Genomic DNA, 22866 nt, shown 5'->3' on the forward strand with positions numbered 1-22866 from the left:
CATCACCGGCCCTTATAAGGCACAAGTGCACCCTACATAACTAAATCATATTGTTTGTGGTCAATTATTAAGAAGCTAGGAGTAGAGTGAAACAAACTAATTAATCTATATATGCCTACTAAAGTACTATCTACCTATAAATTAGTTATATAAAACCTTATTAAATGACAAATAATCTCAACTATAAATCTATTATGTACGACACCAATCACATGTCACATTGTGGAAATCTACAACCTATATCATTGGAGAACAAATCCATTTTCTCTCCTCACAAACTCTCCTAGCTCACACACCACAAAACCCTATTCAAATCAACAAATCACAAATTAAAAAAAAATGGTGTCTTCTCCCATTACTGAAGGCCTCATATACGATAAAAAACTATCCTCGGTCGGGCCGGCCTATGCGACCGACCCGGACTTAGTGCACGAGCCCGGCAACTTGGACTTAGCCATGAAGCTCCACTACCTAAGAGGAATCTACTACTTTGAGAGGCAAGCTTTTGAGGGTTTGAGAATCCTTGCCATCAAGGAGCCCATGTTTGACTGGCTTAACAAGTACCCGGTCACGTCGGGGCGCTTTCGCCGGGCCGAATCGGGCCGGGCCTATATAAAATGCAATGATTGTGGGGTGAGATTTCTTGAGGCCAAATGTGACAAAACTCTAGAGGAATGGTTTCAAATTCGGGATGCATCTCTTGAGAAGCTCCTTGTTTCCAACCAAATCATTGGGCCCGAACTTGGATTTTCACCTCTCGTTCTTATTCAGGTATGATTTATAGTTTTATGGTGCAATTTTTTTTTAATATTTTTTTTTGACAATTTTAGATTGTTATTTTTTTTTTCTTTTTTTTTGTTTGATAAAGTGTTGGAATGAATATTTTGTTTGTTTGGCAGTGGGAATTAATCTCTTATGTGATTGTTCATTGGCTATTTCTGGCTAAAATTATTAGGCTTTTGTTTTTAGGATGTTTTGTTTCTTTGCTTTTCCATGGCTTACAAAACCTTTTCTAATTTAGATGGGGATTGAAAATTGAAACCACCAACCACACAAGCATTGATTATGTATCCCTTTTATAAAGTAAATTTATAAACAATTGTGATTTACGATAAGTTCATAGCTTTGCTTAATGAAATTAGGTTAAATATACATGGTTTGAATCTCATAGGTGCGAAAATTACTCTCAATTTTTAAAATGAGACACTTATGTATTGGGAAATAAGACAAAAGTTAATTAAAATCGAAAAATGTGTACAAGACTAGAAGATAATGGTACGTTTCACCGTGACATTGTGAAGTTTTTGTAAACGTATTGCCAGAAAAATTTATATGTTTGGCCAACATATTGTAATAAAGCATATTTTATAAGCTCGCAACAAAAAAAACCCCTCAATTAATTCGAGAACGCCACTTAGTTAACCATAATTAATTCGAGAATGCAAATATATATTAAGTCGAGAATGTCACTTAATCCAGACAGCCAAATCTCTACTCTAGGCACCATTACTTTTACCCGGTATTTATATTATATCCGAACGCTATTTTTTTCGGAATATTCATTAACAGGAAATATTTAATTATTCAGATGTTTTTTGAAGTACTCTATGACAATTTATATTATTTTTTATTTTGTTTATTACTCTATCACATGTTACTCGCACATTTCTATTTTCGCTCGTCCCAAACTACTTATACTATTCTATTTTAAGTAAAATTTAGGGTATTTGGTTTGTATATTAGAGTTAATTAAGTGTTCTTTTATAAAGTGGAGTTGTTTTTGTTACATTTAAAATACTCGTAGTTTAATTATCTAAATTTTAATCCCAAATGTATGATCTAAAATGCAAAGTGTGAGTAACATGAGACGGAATGAGTACTATTAACGTGGTTTACAAGCAAAATGTTATTGTTTGTAAATCTGTTTTGAAGAAAATACTTTCCTTATTCTAAACTACTAATATAGGCAAGTAGATGAATTGAATCTAAAAGAAAAGTATAGTATACACGTGTAAATAGGTTTATTTATTTCATTTATTTTAGGGGCCGTTTAGTTGGTAAGGGCAATAAATTAAATTAAGACAATACAGCTAGCTAGCAAGTCGCCTAAAGAGGGTTTCATTTATTATTAGTTGTTGAGTTTTGTTTGAAACATTTATTTCTTTTTCTTCTACTTATAGCTTTTTAATAATTTGTATTTACGTGCACTTCATATATGTTTCTAAATTAGCTCAAATATACATACATCTGAGTATAACCGTCTCTATTTTCTATCTTTTACCTTTTCAATTATAATTCACGCACACTTATTCCAAAAATCTTGATTCCGCTTCTATTAATTTTAGAGAATCGTCTTATTAACTAAAGTGGGTGATTCACCATTCCAATAGTTAATCGATGGACATGCCTACCTCAAAATACACAACATTATTATAAACTTATAAATTCATATTTTTACATATACAGAGTAACTAAATGTACTTATACATTAACATTATTAAATTATTTTGCAGTTAACCAAATTTAAATGTGGCGGAACTTCAATGGGCTTAAGCTGGGCCCATGTTCTCGGCGATGCATTCTCCGCCGCAGAGTTTCTAAACATGTTGGGCCGCCTTGTTGCTGGACAAGATCTGGGCCCTCCATTCGGCTTGGCCCAATCTCTCACAAAATCAGTGATCTCCAACGACCTGCCAAAAGTCGTGGAAGATCCGATCGCGGTCAAACGGGTCGAACCGGTTGGTGATAATTGGCTGACACCCACAAAATTCAAATTAGAGCCATTCTATTTTGATGTCACCCCAACACAATTGGCCCATCTCCAATCAAAAGTAGGCCCTAAATTTGGCCCATTTGAGGCCATCTCAGCTATCACTTGGAAATGCATTGCCAAAATTAGGGGCCAAGAAATGGGCCCAAATGTTGTGACAATATGCAAGAAAAGTGAAAAGGAGAACAAGGTTTATGGCATGTTGGGTAACACACAAGTTGTGAGTGTGGTGAAGGCTGATTTCCCCATAGTGGATGCTGAGCCTAGTGTGTTAGCTAAACTGATGAGAGAGGAGGCCTTTGATATAAGAGATAAAATTAATGAGGCTATGGAGAGAGAAAATGGAGTGGTTGATTATGTGGTTTATGGGGCCAATTTGACATTTGTGAACCTTGAAGATGCCAAATTTTATGATTTTGAGTATAGGGGGCAAAAGCCGGTCCGTGTTAGCTACCGGGTTGATGGAGTGGGCGACGAGGGGGCGGTGTTGGTGCTTCCGGGACCGAACGAGGGCGAAGGGAGGGCGGTGGTGGCTATCTTGCCGGAGGAAGAAATAGGAGGGCTTGAAGCGGAGTTGAAAAAGGAAGGGCTTATTGCATGACCAAATTTATTTTTCTAGGGCAATAATGTGTGCACTAATATTTATCACGTGTGATGCACCTATTATTAGTTTTCTAGGTTTGTGGCTTTACCAATATCTTTGTTATCATGGTCTACTGAATAATGCTTGTCGACGATGGAATGATTTTAATTAGTTTTGTAATTTGTCTAATTTGTAAAATTAATTAAAATCAATATTTTTCTAAAAGTGCGTGCGTGCGCTTGCATGACTTGCTACATATTTGTTGCTCCCTGGTTGAAATTGTGACAATTTTATTTGCTTGGCAAAATAGCAAAATGATCTAATTGGTTTTTAATGATGTGTGAGAAGAAACTTTGAATTGATTTGAAGATGTTCTAAAATTTTAGGGATCTTTGATTAGCCCTCGTTGAGCTCACGATTATGCTAAAACGAAATCGAAGATTAATGTGAAAATTATTATTTACATATTAATATATTTAGAAAACCAAATAGGAAATTCTCCTAGTAGTATGCAATCTCAATATGATCAATGATCTTTGTATGTCTAGATGGTCAACAAAAGATGAATTAATATGTAGAATTCAATTTTATTGTTTTTATTGATGAAGAGGAACAACTCTAGAATTCAATTTTATTGTAGAACATAAAACTCAAACACACAGTATGTCATTTTTAGATAACATGAAGGTCATTTTTAGTTCGTTTTAATTACTTAAAATGATTAAAATGATACCTGTATTTTAAAAATCTGAATTTTCTAAAATGAACTAAAAATGCATTTTAATAATATACTCCCTCCGTCAGCGAGTAAGAGTGCCGTTTTTCCATTTTAGTCCGTCCGCGAATAAGAGTCTCAGTTCAATTTTACTATAAATGGTAATAGGGTCACATTTTCCACTAACTCATTCCATTCACATTTTATTTAAAAGTAATACTATACAAATGGGATTCCCATTCAACTAACTTTTTTCCACTTACTTTTCTTAACATTTCTTAAAATCCGTGCCGCCATGAAATGAGACTTTTAATGGCGGACGGAGGATAGTTTACAATAATGCAATTTAGTAGTAATAAAATAATAGTAATAATGCCTTAATTAATTTGATGAAAATCGTTACGGCACTGCCTTGATTGATATGTGCAGTGTGCATACTACGCAAGTGAATGTTGCTAGTTGCTACGATTCTACCTAATCATGTCCATATGCAATTGTTCATTTAAATCAATGACGCTTTCTTCTCTTGACAAACGTAATGATACAAAAACAGAAGATCCAGATAACTTTTTATTAATAACCATTTTCTATTTACGGAAAACGATATTAACTTACTCAAGATGTTATCAAATAATTAATAAATAACAAGTTTTCACACCCTACAAATCTATTAATATATGTGATCAAATCTCTTAGAAAATTCTTATTCCCACAACCGAACATGTTCCGTTTAACCATCTAATTTTTTAACTATTGCAATAGAATTGCTTTCTTTCTCAATGATAAAGATCGTTAGGTGGCAGAAGCCATCATGAATTAATAAAGTGATCAAATTAATTAAGAATGTGATCAGATCAGCTAACTTATGGTTTATCAAACTATGGGTAGGTAGTTGTAGCCATCACACTAACTAAATAAAGACTAAAGAGTACTCAAGATTAAGAGATTAGTTGACTAATTTGGCTTAATTTCCTTTAACCAAAGAACATTTCAACAATTGTGACGTGTCTCCAATTAAAACTTCAGAGACTTTATTTTTGTGGCGTGCTTATATTTCTTTTCATTATCAATTTAAATTTTAGTACTATTATTAATTACGTCAAGTGACGTTCAAAATTCTTCATTTAAAAGACTCAACAATGTTTTGAAGATTCACAACCATAAAAAAGAAAAGAAAAAAAGAAACGGTTAAGTTTTTTCTTTTTTTATTTTATTACAAGAATACTTTTATTGAGGTGGAAATAATACTCTCTCTGATCTCTATGTGAAACCTTAGAATATAAAATTGAAACCAGACTTAATTGTATGGTTGTTAATAATTGCAAATGTCTCATTTTCCCGAATTCAGAAGCCAAGTGTAGAAAATAGAAACCATAAAAACCTTGTAATTATCTACATATATGTGAATAAACCAATATTTTGAAGAAGTCGTATTCCCTCTAGAGACTACTGTTCCTGGACATATGCAACCTTATACATCAAATGATAATAATTGAAGAAGCAACTTGCGTATGGAAATTGTCTCACCATAACTTCATTGAAAAAGACAATCCAATACCAATAGGGATATTTTCCCAATTCAACGACTTTTTTAAAAAGCAATATTTATGGTACAGTATGTGATTCAAAATTAATTACGAATATAAATTAGGAACTTTTTCAGCTCTTATATTATGAAGATCTACGTTGAATTCGTCCCTTATTGATCGAATTCGTGGTTCATAGTTGTGAATCTAACTAGAGGTAGATTTCTAATTAAACCCTTAATTTATCATGAGAATGGAACCATTTTCCGTTATTTGGATCAAGAATATCCACAATAAATACATCTTTTATTATTAGGGATAATTTCTATTGAGTAATAACTTTTAGTTAATTCTGACTAATATAACTTAACTTGCTAGCTCATAACTTGCTAGCTCATTAATGCAGTGCATTAAAAATGTCAATACGATCACATTAACATTTTAACATAAATTTGTGTTGACATTCTAATATACTGTGTTGACATTTTCAATACACTACATTGATGAGTTAGCAACAGATCACAACTATATGATTGTTGCCCTATCATATTGTACTATGATTTTGTCATACTAGTATTTATTTCAATTTTAACCATCATAAAACAAATACAAAAATTTAAAACTTATAATTTTATATTCCTTTTCAAAAATTATGAGATTAAACAAAAGTCAACAAACATTTATAATTTAAATTACAATTATCCCTTTTATGTATGCCACAATCCCCTTCCCAAACACACATGCTTGAAAGGATCGTTTTCATTTAGACTCAATTAAGCTTGTAAATAGTATATTGGAAACAAAAGGTCAAATCTAAATTTACAAAACTAAGGTGAAAATAGCATTAGTTTGGCCGTGCGCTTGGTGTCACCAATATTCCAGAAGTTGAAATCAAGGGCGAAGATATTGAAGTGGAGTAATACTCAGTAATAGTTAAAGAGAACTCTGATGATAGAAGACTATTTACATATATATTCAGATACAATTACATCGTGCTTCGCGTTCATATTCGTGTCAAAACTACGTCGTACCATGGTTTGCCTTCTTACCAAGCATAAACCAGACACCCCTTTCTAAACCAGCAAAAAAAAAGAAAGGTAGAAGAAGGCTACTATACTCCGTTCCTCTCTCTGCGCATCCTTGCACCCCATGACATGCCATCGGCATTCTCCTTTTGCACGCTTCTTCTCTTGAGCTCTGACAACTGAGACTGCCACCGATCCTTCCACTCGCCTCTGTCCTCCATTTCCTGATTTCAAACGCGTTGTTAGACAGCAAGTACTTGAAACTAGGAGTGACGAAACAAAACCAAGCATCTAAAACATGTATCCCAGCAAAATCAAGATCTTAAAAAGTAGTATCATTAGTGCTCCACACACAAAGTCAATCCTAAGTTCTTGGTTAAGATTCGAGCATGAAGTCAAAGAAGGGGTGAAGCGAGTAGGTGTTTGTTTGGTGGATTGAATACTTTGATTTAGTCTCACATATGTTGTTCGGTTGGATGGACACATCTCAATGCTTCGTATTAGTATTGGCTTATGAGTCATGGACTCCCCTGTGATAAAATAGAATTATATTTGGGTAATCTTTGGTCAATTCAATCTTTGGAGTAATCTCGGACCGGTTTAATATTGAGTAGCCGAACACCCTCGAGCAGATAAATCAGCACAATCAACACTCATAAACACACATATACTATGCAGTATCTAGCTTAGAGTCAACTTAATCAATAACTCATTAGCTAATAATTCTTGTGATTAGAGAAACTGAGAAAGAGACACTTGGAAGAGGACCATATTTTCAAAAGAAGTAGAACTTAATGGCTTCCACTCCCTACTTTTTACAGAGGAAGCCAATAAACTACTAATAGATATGCATATATTCTACTTTGGTTGAACAAACCTGGATTCAAATAATTTTTTACAACGATAAAATTCAATTCATACTTCAACTACCTTTACTGTAAAACAACAATCAGAATGATAAAAGTAATATTTATCCACAAATATCATATCAGATAAAATTGCATAATTCAATTGTAAAACAAATAGAAATATTAGCGAAATCAATACTAGAACACTGACAAAAATATAGATCCAACAAAATCCCCAAAACAGAAACCCCTAATTCAAAAACAACAAAACACAATGTGAAATGAAACAAAAAATTGAACAATTTAACGGAGACTAACCTCATCGAATCTGCCGTTGCGGCGGGCGGCGAAGGCGAGGTGGAGCCCGGAGGCGACGTGGTGGTCGTACAGCGCCCGGCGGCGAGGATCCGAGAGCGTCTCGTAGGCCTCCTGCACCTGAATGAAGCGCTGCGTGTGCTCCTCCACCAATTCGGGCGGAGAGACGTCGGGGTGGTACTTCCGCGCCAGCTGCTTGTAGGCCTGCTTGATCTCGAGCAGGGAGCCGGTCTCCGGTATGCCGAGAAGGTCGTAGAGAGTCATGGCGGCGGCGGTTTCGGAGACGGTGGCGTTGAGCGCGGATCGGATGTGGAGCGGGGCGGGGCGGGAGCGGAAGGAGATGGAATGGGGCGGGTGGTGGTGATGGGGGCGGGTGGAGCGGGGGAAGGAGAAGCGGTTTGTGGGGAGCGGGTGAGCTATGTGAGTGCTGCTCATTTTGGGGAAATTTGGATGTAATTTCGAAATGATTATGCTTTCCACTCAACTTGGAGTTCGTCTTTTTATAGCGTCTTTTTTAGGTATGCATATGCACCTCTTAAAATAGAGAAGAGAGAGACGATAATATATACTCCATCCGATTAATTGTCAGTCTTTGACCGGACACGAGTTTTAAAAAATGTAAAAAAGAATTGGTTCAAAAATGTAGTGGAATGTGAGACCTACTTTTTATATTAGTTTTATAATAAAATATGAGTGAAGTGAATTAGTGGAATGTGAGACCTACTTACCATTTAAGGTAAAAATGATGTGTGATAATTATTGAGGGATGCACCGAAATGGAAAAGAGTGTCAATTAATCGGGGACGGGAGGGAGTATTTTCATTTGTTCTTTGTCCCAAATACTATACTAATACCTTTTTCGTCCACGAAGAATATGCATTCTTTCATTTTTACTGATTCTCACAAGAATATGCACTCTTTCCTTTTTAGTCCGTCTTTGTAATTTACAAAAATGTCTTTTCTCTTTAACGAAGTGAGACCCTTTCTCTACTTTCAATACTTTAATTACTTTTTCTCTCTACTTTTATTTACTTTATCAATTTTACATTAAAACTCATGCCGAACTCAAAGTACATATTATTTAGAAATGGAGGGAGTATATAAAAGTAGAACCCACGTATCACTAATTTTTAAAGCATACTAGTGCCCTCACAATACATATTTATGTATCTTATCTTGCTTAATTGGTGTATTATACCTTGTCAATTGTAGATAAAAATCATATTTTAAAGTAATTACAAAATAATTTCATATTTAGGAAATATTATAGCATGTGTATGAGGAAGTTTTAACATGTACATAAAAATTATAAAAATAGCAGGAATTATAGTTTTGGGCTTTAAATTAAAATGTGACGTGCATATCTTGAGCACGAAATAGTATGTAATGATGAAAAAGTGTTGTGAGTAAGGAAGGGGGGATGGGATATACGTATGCTCTCATGTGTGGTTGTATTATTCCTAACTTTGTCTTATTAGAATAATTGTAGAGTAGAGGCGTAATGGAAATTTATTTCTAGTATATTTTTTTAATCATTTCATTTTTACTATTTATTTTAATTTTGAATTGAACTACTGTCTCTTACAAGGAATTTAATTTGATCAACATTAGAACTATTTATGTTATTTATGTTTTTGCTGATTACTCATGTCTCTAATGTAGTGCTGTGCCGGTTATTCATCGCATAAATGTCACTTTACATTCTAAAATTATAGTACCATTTTATTATATACTCTATATAATGTGATCAAATAAAAACTCTGCATATTGTACAAATCAAAATCGTGATCTGAAGGCAGATTGAAAAATGTCAATGAAATTACAAAAAAACATAACAGGAAAATGTCATTGCAGAATTTAACGGTAGTCAATGATTGATGTTGTATTGATATTTGTTGATACTGTGTTGGCATTAAAATTTTGAAATTTTAGTGTTGAGAAGTTTTGAGTTTGTACAATATATTAATTTGCATTTTATCAGTATCATACCGAAGCATATAAGCATTATTTAATTGAATCTTAAATAGCGTGTCTTCATTTTCGATATAGAAATCTTGACGCAAGTCATCTGCCGACGCCAAATAAATTTTATGTTTAGTGTGTAAAAACGAGACTCAAGAACGACGTTATTTTATACGAGTACTTTAAAAATCAAAATGACGAGTACATAAAGTTTGGGACTTTGTTGTAAATCAAACCTAATTTAAAAGTGTTATATGCAGACATTTAATTCAATGTGGCAAAGGGAATGATGTGAATCCCATTAATTTTAATTTCGTTAAAAATTGTTTAAGTTCCATCATCTTGTGCAATTGTCTTCTTGGTGTATCCTCTTTGCGATTCCGAAAAATCGTATTGATCGAAATTGAGGTTGGGGCAATGTCCAGACAAAGACATGAGAGTTATCCGCCATTATTTGTAATTAATTTTCTGTATGTTTATTATTACTCGTCATATTTATTTTATACTCCTCCGTTTCAAAGATGACCCCTTGATCTGCATTTGCAATTTTACGAATTTTATTTTATATGTTTAGTGATTAAAGTAAAAGAGAATAAAGTAGAGATAAACGAGTTTCATTTTAACAAATGATAAATCTTGATCGGAAAACCAAAAAGAAAGTGCATCTTCAATGACGTAAGATCTTATTATTAAAATATATAAAAATAAGACTTACATTTAATTAATTTTTTTATTTAATTTTTATTACATTTCTTAAAATTCAATCAGATCAATTCTGACACTTAACGGTGAAAGGAGTATCTTTTTCATTAATTTTATAGGTCGAATGACTTGTTCTACAAGTTCGTTTTCAGCCACCATGGAAGAAGCTCAAGTATTAACAGACATGATGGCCCGGGTCGTGTCTGCTTGAATTCCGACGAAGAGTTGAACTGTCGTTATTATATGCCAACAAGTCTTTCATTTTTAATTACTTAATATACTTTTACCATTTTGGTAGTACTTTTTTTTATTTCATAGAAAAAACTCAAAATTATTTTTCAGCGATTAAATACCGGCTATCTTCACATTTTTACTTTTTTAACAATATTAAATATGGAGTCCTAATTTTTTTAAAGACTAATAAGTTATAGTAATTATATAAAAAATTCTGCAAGAAGTCCAAATTTAATTACAAAATATTTGAGAATTGACAAATTTTAACCAGATTTATCGTCTCTTTAGCTGTACTTAAATTAATCTATCATAGAAATATTCTATCCGCACATACTAATAGCTAATAGTCTTGTTATTAGTTTTAAACGCCCATAAAAATTAGTTATATTTTGTTTTTGACAAATTTCTTATTATACTCCTATATAAAAATCCTAATAATTTTTTTCTTTACTTCACCCAAATATTAATTATAGTAATACTTAAAAGGGTGACACATGTATGATATATATGATCCGATTCAATTGTTTTCAGATGAAAAGCTAATTATGTCGGCGTTGTCGGTAAGCTGGAATTTATTTAATATTTACATCTCACTTTCAATTAATGATTCGTAGCTGCCTAATGGAGGATGCAAAAGCCATAATCACTTCTCCTATTATATAATCAGAAGAGCTATTGTGATTCGTGTCACGGATTAGTATATGTAAAACGGATCGAATTTCTAGATTTATCTTCAATAATATATTTATAAAGTTTTTGGGTCTAATTAGTATGGCATATAATTGCAACAAAGAATCTTATTTGATTTTCCCCTTTTCATTTTACATTTTGTTAGATCTTATGATTTCTTATAGTCCGAATCAAAGTTCTTTTTCCAAAACAAGTACATTAACGATCTCATTTACTAGTTCTTTTGGCTATTCCTCAATCAAAGACTTTTGAGTTAATCTAACAAACAAAGTTTTTTTGTAGTTAACATCCTTGCTGGCCCCAATCAGAGACTTTTTAATTAATCTCATCCTTGGCATGGATGAATATAATATTCTTAAGAGTGTGACAGCTATATATATATCATTATTTAAATGTCAAGTTGTGCAAGTCACCACGCAATTTGCAAAATCTTCCTTCATTAGTTTGTTACAACGAAAATTATTATAGTTTAATGGAGGGAATATTTATAAAACTCTTTAAAAACAGCTAGAATTTTTTTATCATATGCATGTCGGAGCAGTGAAGTTGACGTTTACGAGTAACATATTTAACATTTCGATTTCGATGCATAATAAATACTCCTCCGTCTGACATTGAATCCCATTTTTACAGCATTGATTTTAAAGTTAAGAAAAGTGGGTGGAAAAAAGTTATGAATAGGGATCCCACCGAATATATTAGTTTTAAATAAAATGTGAATAGAATGAGTTATGGAAGGTGGACCCTATTACTATTTATGGTAAAAATAAACTCGACTCCTATTCGTGATCGGACTAAAATTGCAAAACAGGATTCTATTCGCGGACGGAGGGAGTAATTGTATTTAAAAATTTATTCCAGATCTCCTAATTAGTTATCAGTATATAGTGAAAATAAATAATGTGATTTTCAGACTTACCTACTCAGAAGTCCAAATACATCTAAGTCTAACCACAGTCTCATTCTGACATTTTATGTACTCCATGCAAACTATGATATAAATATTATTACATTGAAAAATTGAACTCTCACTAAATTATTAATTCGAGTTTATGATATTTTTGTGTTTGTCTTTTTGTAGACAGGCCGAAAAGAGGAGTAGCGCATAAAAAGGGTCGGCCATTCGAACTTAGGTAAAATATTTGTATTTAAATTTAAATTATTGGTGTCACGTAAGAACTGGAATACATTACAGTATTTAAGGTTTTAAATAAACCAAGCAGCTTCCATATTTTCTGGAGCTTAATTAGTTGAACTCTCACCAAATTATTAATTCTTGGTATAATTAGTGAAGCTTGACTATGTTAATTACACGAACTAAGCTTGACTATATATGTAGGTATTCGAAGCTAAAGTGATACATCTTTAAAATATAAAATTACTAACTAGATATGATTCTATAATTAGTAGTACCATGTTAAATACTATCGAAGGCACAGAGACAAATAGGAAATAGTACTATTTTGAACATTTATCAAATGTTCAAAAAATTAAATTAATTAAGCTTGAATAACTCGGGAGCCATGAAATATTCGAGAAACAAAATAAGAACTTGATTCGATACTAAACAAACCAAGCCGACTTTAACAGAAAATCGTCGCTTTAGACACCAGACTTCGGCTATATATCTCTACATCAATAGAGAAAAGTGACTTTCATATGACTGATCATATTCTTTAACACACGCCAAGAAAAACTTTAATGAACTTACAACAATGTATTTTAATTTAGAATAATACTTGTGATGCATAATATTGATTACAGTTGGATCTATAAGTTATTTTGTCTAGCCTGGTTGTATATCATGTGCGATAATAAGTTTGATCCTCTATTAATAATTTAAGCATCCAAAAAGCGTAGCATCGTTTCGTAACATGATCGCAATTACAATAGTACTATATTTTAAGTAATTGAATTTAAACTCTTCTAACATCATGCATACTGAACTATATATATATCAATGTATATATATAGGATTTAGATCTAATTAATAATACGTATGTTCTTAAGAGTTTAGTCAATTCATCTTCGCAATTAAACAGTGAATTAATTGCATCAATATATCATACTACAAATAACTTTTCTTCAAGCAGAGTTTCAATTAGTTAATTAGCTATGCTCATTTAAAAGGCGTTTACTTTTAGTGTAGGCCTATATATCTGTATATTGATAAATTTCATTGTTTATTTTGATGAAATATAGCCATTAATTCACTGATTCAACGTTTTACTAACGAAATCAATGCCAGCCAATAAGTTGCCAACGACAATATCAAAACAAACCCCACAAAAGTCATAGAAACACAACTACATGCAAGCAAACTAATATAGGTATCTCCACTAATTTTCTCCATGATTCTAAACTATAATTTAATACTATTATTCTTCTAATTTATTTTCATAACTTGTTAGGATTTGATTTGTTTTGTTGGTTAGGATTTTATTTATAATAAATAAATCTTTTCATACAAGCAAATTAAGAACAACGTCATCACATCATTTCCCCAAATGGAAGTTACATTTCAGCTCCAAAGTTTAATGTGTTTATATTTATTTTGTCATTTTAATTTATGATTCAATTAATTCAAATTTGTGGTATTTTTATTTAAGTTATAAATATTAATCATGATTTCATATGATAATTAATTTTTCTATTACAATATATCTATAAAATAATGAAATTAATGTGTATGATGGTTCCAAGATATAATGACAACTAAGGGATCCTAATAATTTACGTTTTGGGTATAAAGCGATGCTTTGGGCCCTTAAAAGTGTTATTTCTGGTCTACTTGGGTTTGAAACTTCTTTTGGGCTCTCGGATATAAGTTTCCTTATAAAATGTAAAATACTACTATACCCATGTTTATTGTTTTGACTAGGTATATAAATTTCAACGGATTATTTGAAATACTAAGGCTTTGTACCATAAAATTAAGTAGTAGTATGTTTGCGGAATGTTTTGAAAAAAATGTAAAATTGCTCTCTCTCCATCCCGTCTTAAGCGCAATTTATTATTTTTCTTACTTTATTATGTCTTCACTCACCTATTTTATTGTTTCTCCTATTAACTCTTTAAACACCGTTTTTAAATCATGTGACTAAAAGAACGACTCACTAAGAACGGAGCTAGAGTATATTGAGAAGAGACAAATGGCCTACCTCATGTCTCAATATAAATACATGGTTGTGATCAATTGAGAATTTTTAGCCTAATTGAGAATTGAGATCCATTTGAGCCACACATTTTTATTAAATGAGTGTCGAATTCTACATGGAAAATATGTTAGATTAATTAATTATAAAAGGGTAGAATGACAATTTTAATCGAAAATAAACTCCAATTAAAAACAAAGCAGCAACTTATCCTCTCCATGCGTTGGCACCATCTTGCCGCCGCATCCCGCCTCTCCACCGACTCATGCGGCGGGTACGCCATTAGATCCACCACCGCCCTCCGCCGCCCAGTCCAGCATCAACCGCTCATTGCTGCGAGAAGCTCTCCTCCAGCCTCGAAGTAAACCCTAAACCATCTTAAGCACTCCTCGAATCCCCACGATCGTAACGCCGTCGCCGATTTTCAGATCCGCTTCTTCTATGACGATTGTGATGATCCCCAGGCTCAATTTCCTGAAATTGGAGATCAATTGATCCCAATTGTTGCCGGTAGCCCTCACCGATCGGAGCGACACGATCATGCTGCTCGTTGTCTCCGATCCGGAGGAACACCTTCGCGGTAAATTGAATCTCAAATTCGATGAATTAGGAGTTTAATTAATCGTTTAATTCTATCAATTACCATGATGATACTGTGGAGTTGATAATCTTCCGATTAGAAGCAACTAAATCATCTAAGATATGTCTAGGTTCAATGTTCCATCAATATGTGATTGTTCAGTCAATTAAGATATTTTTAATTTGCTGCAATTTCTTGTGTTTGTATATTATTTGAGTAGCTGTATTATATCAGTTGGATATTGTGAAGAATTCATGAGCTTACTCTTTTATAATGTTGTTGCTCATCTGTATGGAATCCAAAGCTCAGGGATCGTGGTAAGTTAATGCTTTATCATGTAAACATCTCATCCGTGTTTCCTTTTTCGGTTTTGCAATATCCAGAAGTGGAAAATTTATTTGGTGAAAGCGATTGACATTTTGCTTTAAGTTGTTGACATTTGAGATCTTATTGATATGAATTATTAGTGTTATTTTTTAGTTGTTGACATTTTAATACGGGTTGTTCACATTTGATATTCGGCTATTGATAAGTGAATTATAAGTGTTATTTTTAGTTATTGACATTTTAATACGAGTTGTTGACATTTGATATTCGGCATTGATAGGTGAATTATAAGTGTTATTTTTTAGTTGTTGACATTTGATATTTTGACTATTGATAGGTGAGTTAAAGTGTTAAGGAGTACTTTTTAGTTGTTGACATTTTAATCGAGTTGTTGACATTTGATATTCTTGCGATGCGATTGATATGTGAATTATAAGTGTTAGTATTTTTTAGTTGTTGACATTTTAATGACATTTGATATTCGCGATTGATCGTAAGTTATAAGTGTTATTTTTAGTTGTTGACATTTTAATGACATTTGATATTCTGCGATTGATCGTAAGTTATAAGTGTTATTTTTTAGTTGTAGACATTTTAATACGAGTTGTTGACATTTGATATTACGGCTATTGATATGTGAATTATAAGTCTTATTTTTAGTTGTTGACATTTGATATTCGGCTATTGAAATGAAAGGGCGATAATACCCCTAGTTGACATAATCTACTTGCGAGTTGACATTTCGAAAGCGAGTGGCTGAAAATGGATCCCAATCTCAATTAAGCTAAAAATCTCAACCTAACATGACCCTATAAATACATGTAAACATGAAGCATGTTATACTCTACTACTTTAATATATGGATATTCAACCAATTTGGCCCCTTCATTTAGAAAGAAAAAATACTCCATCTGCCCTAAAAGAACAGACAACATTTAAAAAGCAGAAGTTTTAATGTAAAAATACTCCCTTTGCCCCTCATCTTCTAGACTACGAAATATATGAAAATGAAACCTCTCAAAAAGTGGAGTTGAAGCTTTGTGGGCAGTGGCGGATCTAAGATTGAGAAATGGAGGGAGCGGAATATCTTTATTAACTATTCAAAGCTATGGGAATAAAAATAGAATATTTATTTCACATGAATATTGAACTAACACTATATGCATATAGGATTTAGATGTAATTATTAATGCGTATGTTCTTAATTATGACGATTAATAGTAAAAGTTTAGTCAATTCATCTTAGTAATTATATAAACAGTAAATTAACTGTGATTATTATTTCTCTTAATATTGACATTAATGAAAATAAACATCAACTAAATGAACATAAGAGTTTCGATTAGTTATGTTAATTAAAAGTCGTTTACTTTAAGTATAGGTCTATAGGATATATTGATAAAATAATCATCTTAATTCACTGTTTATTTTGATGATTCGACGTTTTACTACAACGAAGGCAATGCAGGCCACTAAGTTAACATGCAAACGACCATCTCAAAACAAAGCCCACAAAAGTCATAGAAACACAACTATATAGTCATCTAATTTTTTCTATGAATCTAAAATATAGTATTTCTGGTCTAAATATCTTTGGCTTGAAACATCTTTTGGGCTTCAAATAAAATTGTTTGATCATAAAATGTAAAATATCAAATTCTACTAATCATCTTTAGTGGAAATACTAAGGCTTAATTATTTGGACTATACAAATAAGTAGTATATATGCTGAATGTTAGGAAAAAAATGTAAAACTGTAGTGATTTATAAACTTGCAAAAGTACGAGTATACAAAACAGTTAATCCGATCGTTTTTAATAAGGTTAAATCAGGTCGTTTTTGTATGAGTATACAAAAAGACCAGCAAGGTTGGAAACGATAGAATGAGCAAATCGATCGAGGATAATTAATGAAAACAATACAACGTGGAAATATTGCATGCATGAAAGCAAATACTTTGGAAATATAAAAAATTGTAAGGGCTTGACTTACGAAATGATAAGTCGTTGAAAGATGGTAGCTACTATTGAATGTGAGACCTCTCACATGCGACAACGACCATATCAAAACTAAGCCTATGTACAAAAGCCATAGAAACACAACTATATAGCCATCTAATTTTTTTATAAATCTAAAATATAGTATATCTGGTCTAAATATCTTGGGCTTGAAACATCTTTGGGCTCCAAATAAAATTGTTTGATCATAAAATATCAAATATCAAATTCTACTAATCATGTTTATTGGTGGAAATACTAGGGGCTTCTTGGTATGATATAATGAAATGAGAAGGGAATGGAATGGTGATGGAAATGGAATGAAGAAATGCAAAAGGAATGAAATTGTTATTCCTTGATTAATTTCATTCATATGTTTGATAACTACAACTAATATAGAAATGGAATGGAATGAAATATGAATAATTAATATGATGATTCTATCAAAACAAATATTTATTCAAAAATATTTTTGCCAAATACTCCATTTTTCTTGTGGGTGTATGTGTGGGGTTGTGTATATATGTGTGGCGGTGTGTGTATATGTGGTGTTGTGTGTGTGCATATGTGGTGGTAATGTGTGTGTGCATATGTGTTACTGTGCCTGTGTGTGGGGTGGGTGTGTGTGTGTGTGCAGTGGCGGATCCGAAAGATTTTTAGGAGGGCAGAATTATGTTCTTGAAAACGCTCATTTTCCTTCGCTCGGCATATAAATGACAACTTCACTCATAATCATCATTATATTTTGTTACTATATTTGATATATCCAATAGATTAAAGTTTGAAATTGATTCTACATATTTCATTAACTATATTAGCTTTTGTTCCAAATATTTATGGTTCTATAAAAAATTAATAATGGACAACAAGATTGCTAAAGTTTTCTTTTGAAAACTCTAACTTGATTATGAAACTAGTTTATAAAATTATTACAAAAGTACAGCTTAATTTAAAATTATTACTTAATATGGAGTAATAAAATGAACTAGTAATATTTATAAAAATTGATGCTTTAAAAAATACTAGTAGTATTCAATACATGCCATAATAATATATATTGTGTAAATTTCATTTATTGTTTAAGATTTAAAGTAATTAAATCTCTAGCAATACTATCTAGTAATTATATTATATTTATTAAATAACACTCTTGTGAAGTGGATTCCATTAATAAATGACAAGTATTGCGGTCCATTAATTACTCAAATTTACCCAATAACTTATTAGGCCCAACCCACTCAAAGTCATCTTCTTCCTCAGCCCCTGCGTAGACGCTTAAAATCCAATAACTCCATCATCTTCATAATCCAATAACTTTATCATCTCAAGTCATCTTCGATATTGGACCGTTCTCCACTACCGCTCAATTAACATGTCTTCTTCTCTCTCAATTTTTTCTGCGGAGGGGGCGACCATGGCCTTTTCCGGTCAAACCTTACTACAATTCTAACTTCTCGGATGCCGGGAGGGGCGACCGCCCTCCTTCCCCGGATCCGCCACTGTGTGTATGCATATGTGTTAGTATGTGTGTGTGTGTGTGCAGTGGTGGACGCAGAAAAATATTCGCAGGGCTTTACGTATACTCCTTTTGTCCGTAAAATATTGTTCATGTTTACTCAGCAGAGTTTTAAGAAATGTGAAGAAATGTAAGAGAAAAAGTTAGTAGAACGTAGGTTCTACATTATATACTCTATACGTCCCAAAGATAATGGAGTCATATTACTTTTTAAGATATTTATGCCCATTATAATAAGTGAGTCATTTTCCTTTTTGACAAAGAATCCTCTATTTCACTTATTAAGAGATAGAAAAAACATTTAATAAAAACGTTATCCACCTATACAAACGTTTCTTTATCTAAGACAGCTAATAAAATTGTATTTTGTGTACTTTTTAACTTTTAATAATATTTTATATTAGTTAAATTTTGGTTCTCTCTCGTCTTCTTCAAGCATAAGGCAACCATGGCTTATTTTTCTGCAAAATTAAATTTCAGCCCATCCACATCATTCTATTTCCTACAATTTAGTCTTCAACAATATAATGTAAGATTGGCTTAATTATTTGGACTAAAGAAATAAGTAGTAGTACATGTGCAGAATGTTAAGGAAAAAATGTAAAACTGTAAATCAAGTCGTTTTTAAGGTTAAGTCAGGTTGTTTTCCAATGAGTATACAAAAGACAAGCAAGGTTGGAAACGATAGAAATGAGCACATGCGTGAAAGCAATATAGTTTGGAAATATCAAAAATGGCTTGACGTACAAAAGGATAAGTTGTTGGAAGATGGTAGCTACTATTGAATGTGAGACCTCTCACATGACAAAAACGTTCGCCAAACTGAGAAAGGAGAAATATCATCAAATTGATGTACAAGTCATGATAGCAATAGAAAAATTTGTAGTGGTTGATTTTCTATAAGAAGGTGACGATGAATTCATAATCGACACAACAAAATTTAAAAATGGCACACCTATCTTCTACTATCATTATTGTTTGCTTGTTGTGCATCACTAGCCTGCCCTTATTTGCATCTCAGATACCAAATAAAAATAGTCTACAAATATACATTGTCCATGTTGAGGCACCTGATGCACATGTTGCTTCTGAATCGGAAGATTTGGAGAGCTGGTACCGCTCTTTTCTTCCGGCTACCACAACAAGCTCGAGTGAAGATGAGGCGCATCTCGTTTACTCGTACCGCCACGTGTTCAATGGATTTGCTGCTAGGCTTTCACCCGACCAGGTGAAAGAAATGGAGAAGAAGAAGGGATTCATCTCCGCACGGCCTCAGATGTCGGTGTCCCTGCATACAACACATTCTCCCAATTTCTTGGGGTTGCACCAGAATATGGGGTTGTGGGAAGACTCTAATTATGGTAAAGGTGTGATTATTGGCGTGCTGGACACCGGACTGATGCCTGAGCATCCTTCCTTCAGCGACGAAGGAATGCCACCTCCACCAGCTAAGTGGAAGGGCGGGTGTCAATTCAGCCACACAACCTGCAACAACAAAATCATTGGAGCAAGGTACTTTAATGCCGAGGACCAGACCCCCCTTGACGACGATGGCCATGGAACTCACACTGCGGGCACTGCTGCTGGACGCTTTGTGCAAGGCGCAAATCTTTTGGCAGGGCTAATGGCACTGCTGCTGGCGTTGCACCACTTGCTCATTTAGCCATATACAAAGTGCTAACGGATAACTCTGGAGGAGAAGCAGCTTTCGTTGCTGGAATGGATGCAGCAATTGAAGATGGAGTCGACGTGTTGTCGATATCTATAGGCTTTCAAGATACAACACTGATAAAAAACTTGTATCAAGATTTTTTTGCAGTTGGCGCATTCAGTGCGATGCAGAAGGGTATCTTCGTTAGCTTCTCCGCTGGAAACAGCGGTCCTTTTCCCTCATCTGCAGGACACGGGGCACCTTGGGTTCTGACGGTTGGAGCAAGCACGTTGGACAGAAAATTGAGTTCAAAAGCAGTGCTAGGAAACAATCAAGAGGTGGATGGTGAATCAGTTTATGACTTTCCACGAAAGCCCTTCCCGCTTGTCTATGCACTCGACTGCAGGGGAAACAACATACGAGGTAAGATAGTTGTGTGTGAGGATGACAGAACAGAAGAAATTCCAAGTGGCGTTGCCGGTGTGATTCTCTTAAACAACGAGACAGATGGAAACACCATTCAAGTTGCAGCCTACGGTGTGCCCACAACACATTTCAGCTATGCCGCGGGATTGAAGATCAAAGCTTACATAAGTTCAACGGCAACACCCACCGCCACTATTTCTTCCCAAGGTACCGTGATTGGTGATGAGCATGCACCAGTCGCGCCATTTTCTTCCAGGGGTCCTAGCATACCAACCCATGGAATCTTGAAACCCGACATTTTAGGCCCTGGAGTCAATATTCTGGCAGCATCACATGACACTTCCATCGAATGGACAATAAAATCTGGTACCTCAATGGCGTGCCCGCACCTGAGCGGTGTGGCGGCTCTGCTCAAGAGCGTGCATCCTGATTGGTCTCCAGCTGCAATCAAGTCCGCCATTATGACCACTGCAGACGATGTGAACCTCGCTGGTAATCCAATTGAGGACGAGAGGTTCCTCCCGGCCAACATCTTTGCCACGGGATCAGGTCATGTGAATCCATCAAGAGCTAAAGATCCCGGACTTGTCTACGACATCCAGCCCCAAGATTACCTTCCTTACGTGCGGTCTCAACTACACGGACAGCCAAGTGGAGGTGATACTACATAGGAAGGTGAATTGCGCTGTCGAATCGAAGATAGCGGAAGCAGAGCTAAACTATCCTTCATTCTCTATCATTTTCAGTGGCAGATCAACTTCCCAGGTTTACACCAGGACCGTCACAAACGTAGGCGACCCTGACTCGTCATACGAGGTCGAGATTTCCACCTACCGGAGTTGATGTTCGTGTGGAGCCCACCACGCTCAAGTTCTCCGAGACAAAGCAGAAACTGCAGTACAAGGTTACATTCAGCCAACTCACTTCTGCTCCGAATACCAATTTCGTCCAAGGATTCTTGAAATGGACCTCTCCCAGCCGTTCTGTTCGAGCCCTATTGCAGTTATACTGTCTTAAACTAGTATGTTAATATTTTCATATTTGTAGTGGTTATAAATTATGTGATGGCAACATGATATGAGTATCTCTTCCTCACCAATCCATCCATATGCAGCCGCTGTCATGACCGTCGGCCTGGCGATGGTAACCGCTCAATCACGTCGCCAAGCCACTCTGCGCCAGCTATCTCCAAGATTACGCATGAGTCCAATTGAGTCCTTATTTATTAGCTTTATTTAAGTTAATTGTCTTGTTTCTAGTCAAGTTGAATTGTAAGTTTCATTTTGAGTTTTCTTCGTCTGTTCTTTCCCAAAATGTAAAAATAAGTTGAGCAGCATAGGATTTAGATTATTATAAATAGGGTAATTGTATTTTCACATTACTAATGATCATATGCTATAATATTTAGTTGAATATTTCTAATCCAAACTCTATACATTTCCTCTCAAACTAGGATTTTGAAAACACTAGTCCTCATCCAATCAGTCGCTCATAGGTGTTCCTCATCGACCGATACGACCTCTCGTTGTATCATTTGGTGATTACATTCCGATCTCATGCCCCTACACCAACTCCTCTCCAGCTCTCGGGGATGCTTCGACTATTGATGATTATGACTCCATGGACAACTCCTTCAAGACCAGTTTCCACATATAATTTAGATTTATATAGTAGATTTAGATTAGGAATGAATTACATTTAATTCATAAGCCGAAATCTGCCTGACATACTTGGATTTTACATGGTTTTAGAGGGTGGTTTTGTATGAATTTGATCACATTTTGTCTATTATTGGGTGTGTTAATATCTACTTCTCTATTACGTTAGTATGTTGACCATATTTT

At 34.0% G+C, this 22866-nt stretch overlaps 2 protein-coding genes and 1 pseudogene across 2 annotated transcripts; 2 read left to right on the forward strand and 1 right to left on the reverse strand.

Moving 5' to 3' along the window:
• The first annotated feature begins 224 nt into the window (after nt 1-224).
• Nucleotides 225-3542, forward strand: LOC125198304 (protein ECERIFERUM 26-like). Its single transcript, XM_048096680.1, has 2 exons — nt 225-771; nt 2514-3542. The coding sequence occupies exons 1-2, from the start codon at nt 340-342 to the stop codon at nt 3369-3371; spliced, it is 1290 nt and encodes a 429-aa protein (XP_047952637.1). The 5' UTR covers nt 225-339; the 3' UTR covers nt 3372-3542.
• A 3001-nt stretch (nt 3543-6543) lies between these two features.
• LOC125198306 (chaperone protein dnaJ 20, chloroplastic-like) lies at nt 6544-8258 on the reverse strand. The gene is made up of 2 exons (XM_048096681.1): nt 7786-8258; nt 6544-6843 (listed from the first exon to the last, which is right to left on the reverse strand). The coding sequence occupies exons 1-2, from the start codon at nt 8215-8217 to the stop codon at nt 6706-6708; spliced, it is 570 nt and encodes a 189-aa protein (XP_047952638.1). The 5' UTR covers nt 8218-8258; the 3' UTR covers nt 6544-6705.
• An 11586-nt stretch (nt 8259-19844) lies between these two features.
• LOC125198305 lies at nt 19845-22435 on the forward strand (annotated as a pseudogene).
• The last annotated feature ends 431 nt before the right edge of the window (nt 22436-22866 follow it).

This window comes from Salvia hispanica, unplaced genomic scaffold (genome assembly GCF_023119035.1).
Source record: "Salvia hispanica cultivar TCC Black 2014 unplaced genomic scaffold, UniMelb_Shisp_WGS_1.0 HiC_scaffold_1353, whole genome shotgun sequence".
Classification (NCBI taxonomy): Eukaryota; Viridiplantae; Streptophyta; class Magnoliopsida; order Lamiales; family Lamiaceae; genus Salvia; species Salvia hispanica.

Coding starts and splice junctions, on each gene's coding strand:
- LOC125198304 (XM_048096680.1), top strand. CDS start 340: ATGGTGTCTTCTCCCATTACTGAAGGCCTCATATACGATAAAAAACTA. Junction 772..2,513: donor CACCTCTCGTTCTTATTCAG/GTATGATTTATA, acceptor ATTATTTTGCAG/TTAACCAAATTTAAATGTGG.
- LOC125198306 (XM_048096681.1), bottom strand. CDS start 8,217: ATGAGCAGCACTCACATAGCTCACCCGCTCCCCACAAACCGCTTCTCC. Junction 6,844..7,785: donor GCAACGGCAGATTCGATGAG/GTTAGTCTCCGT, acceptor GTTTGAAATCAG/GAAATGGAGGACAGAGGCGA.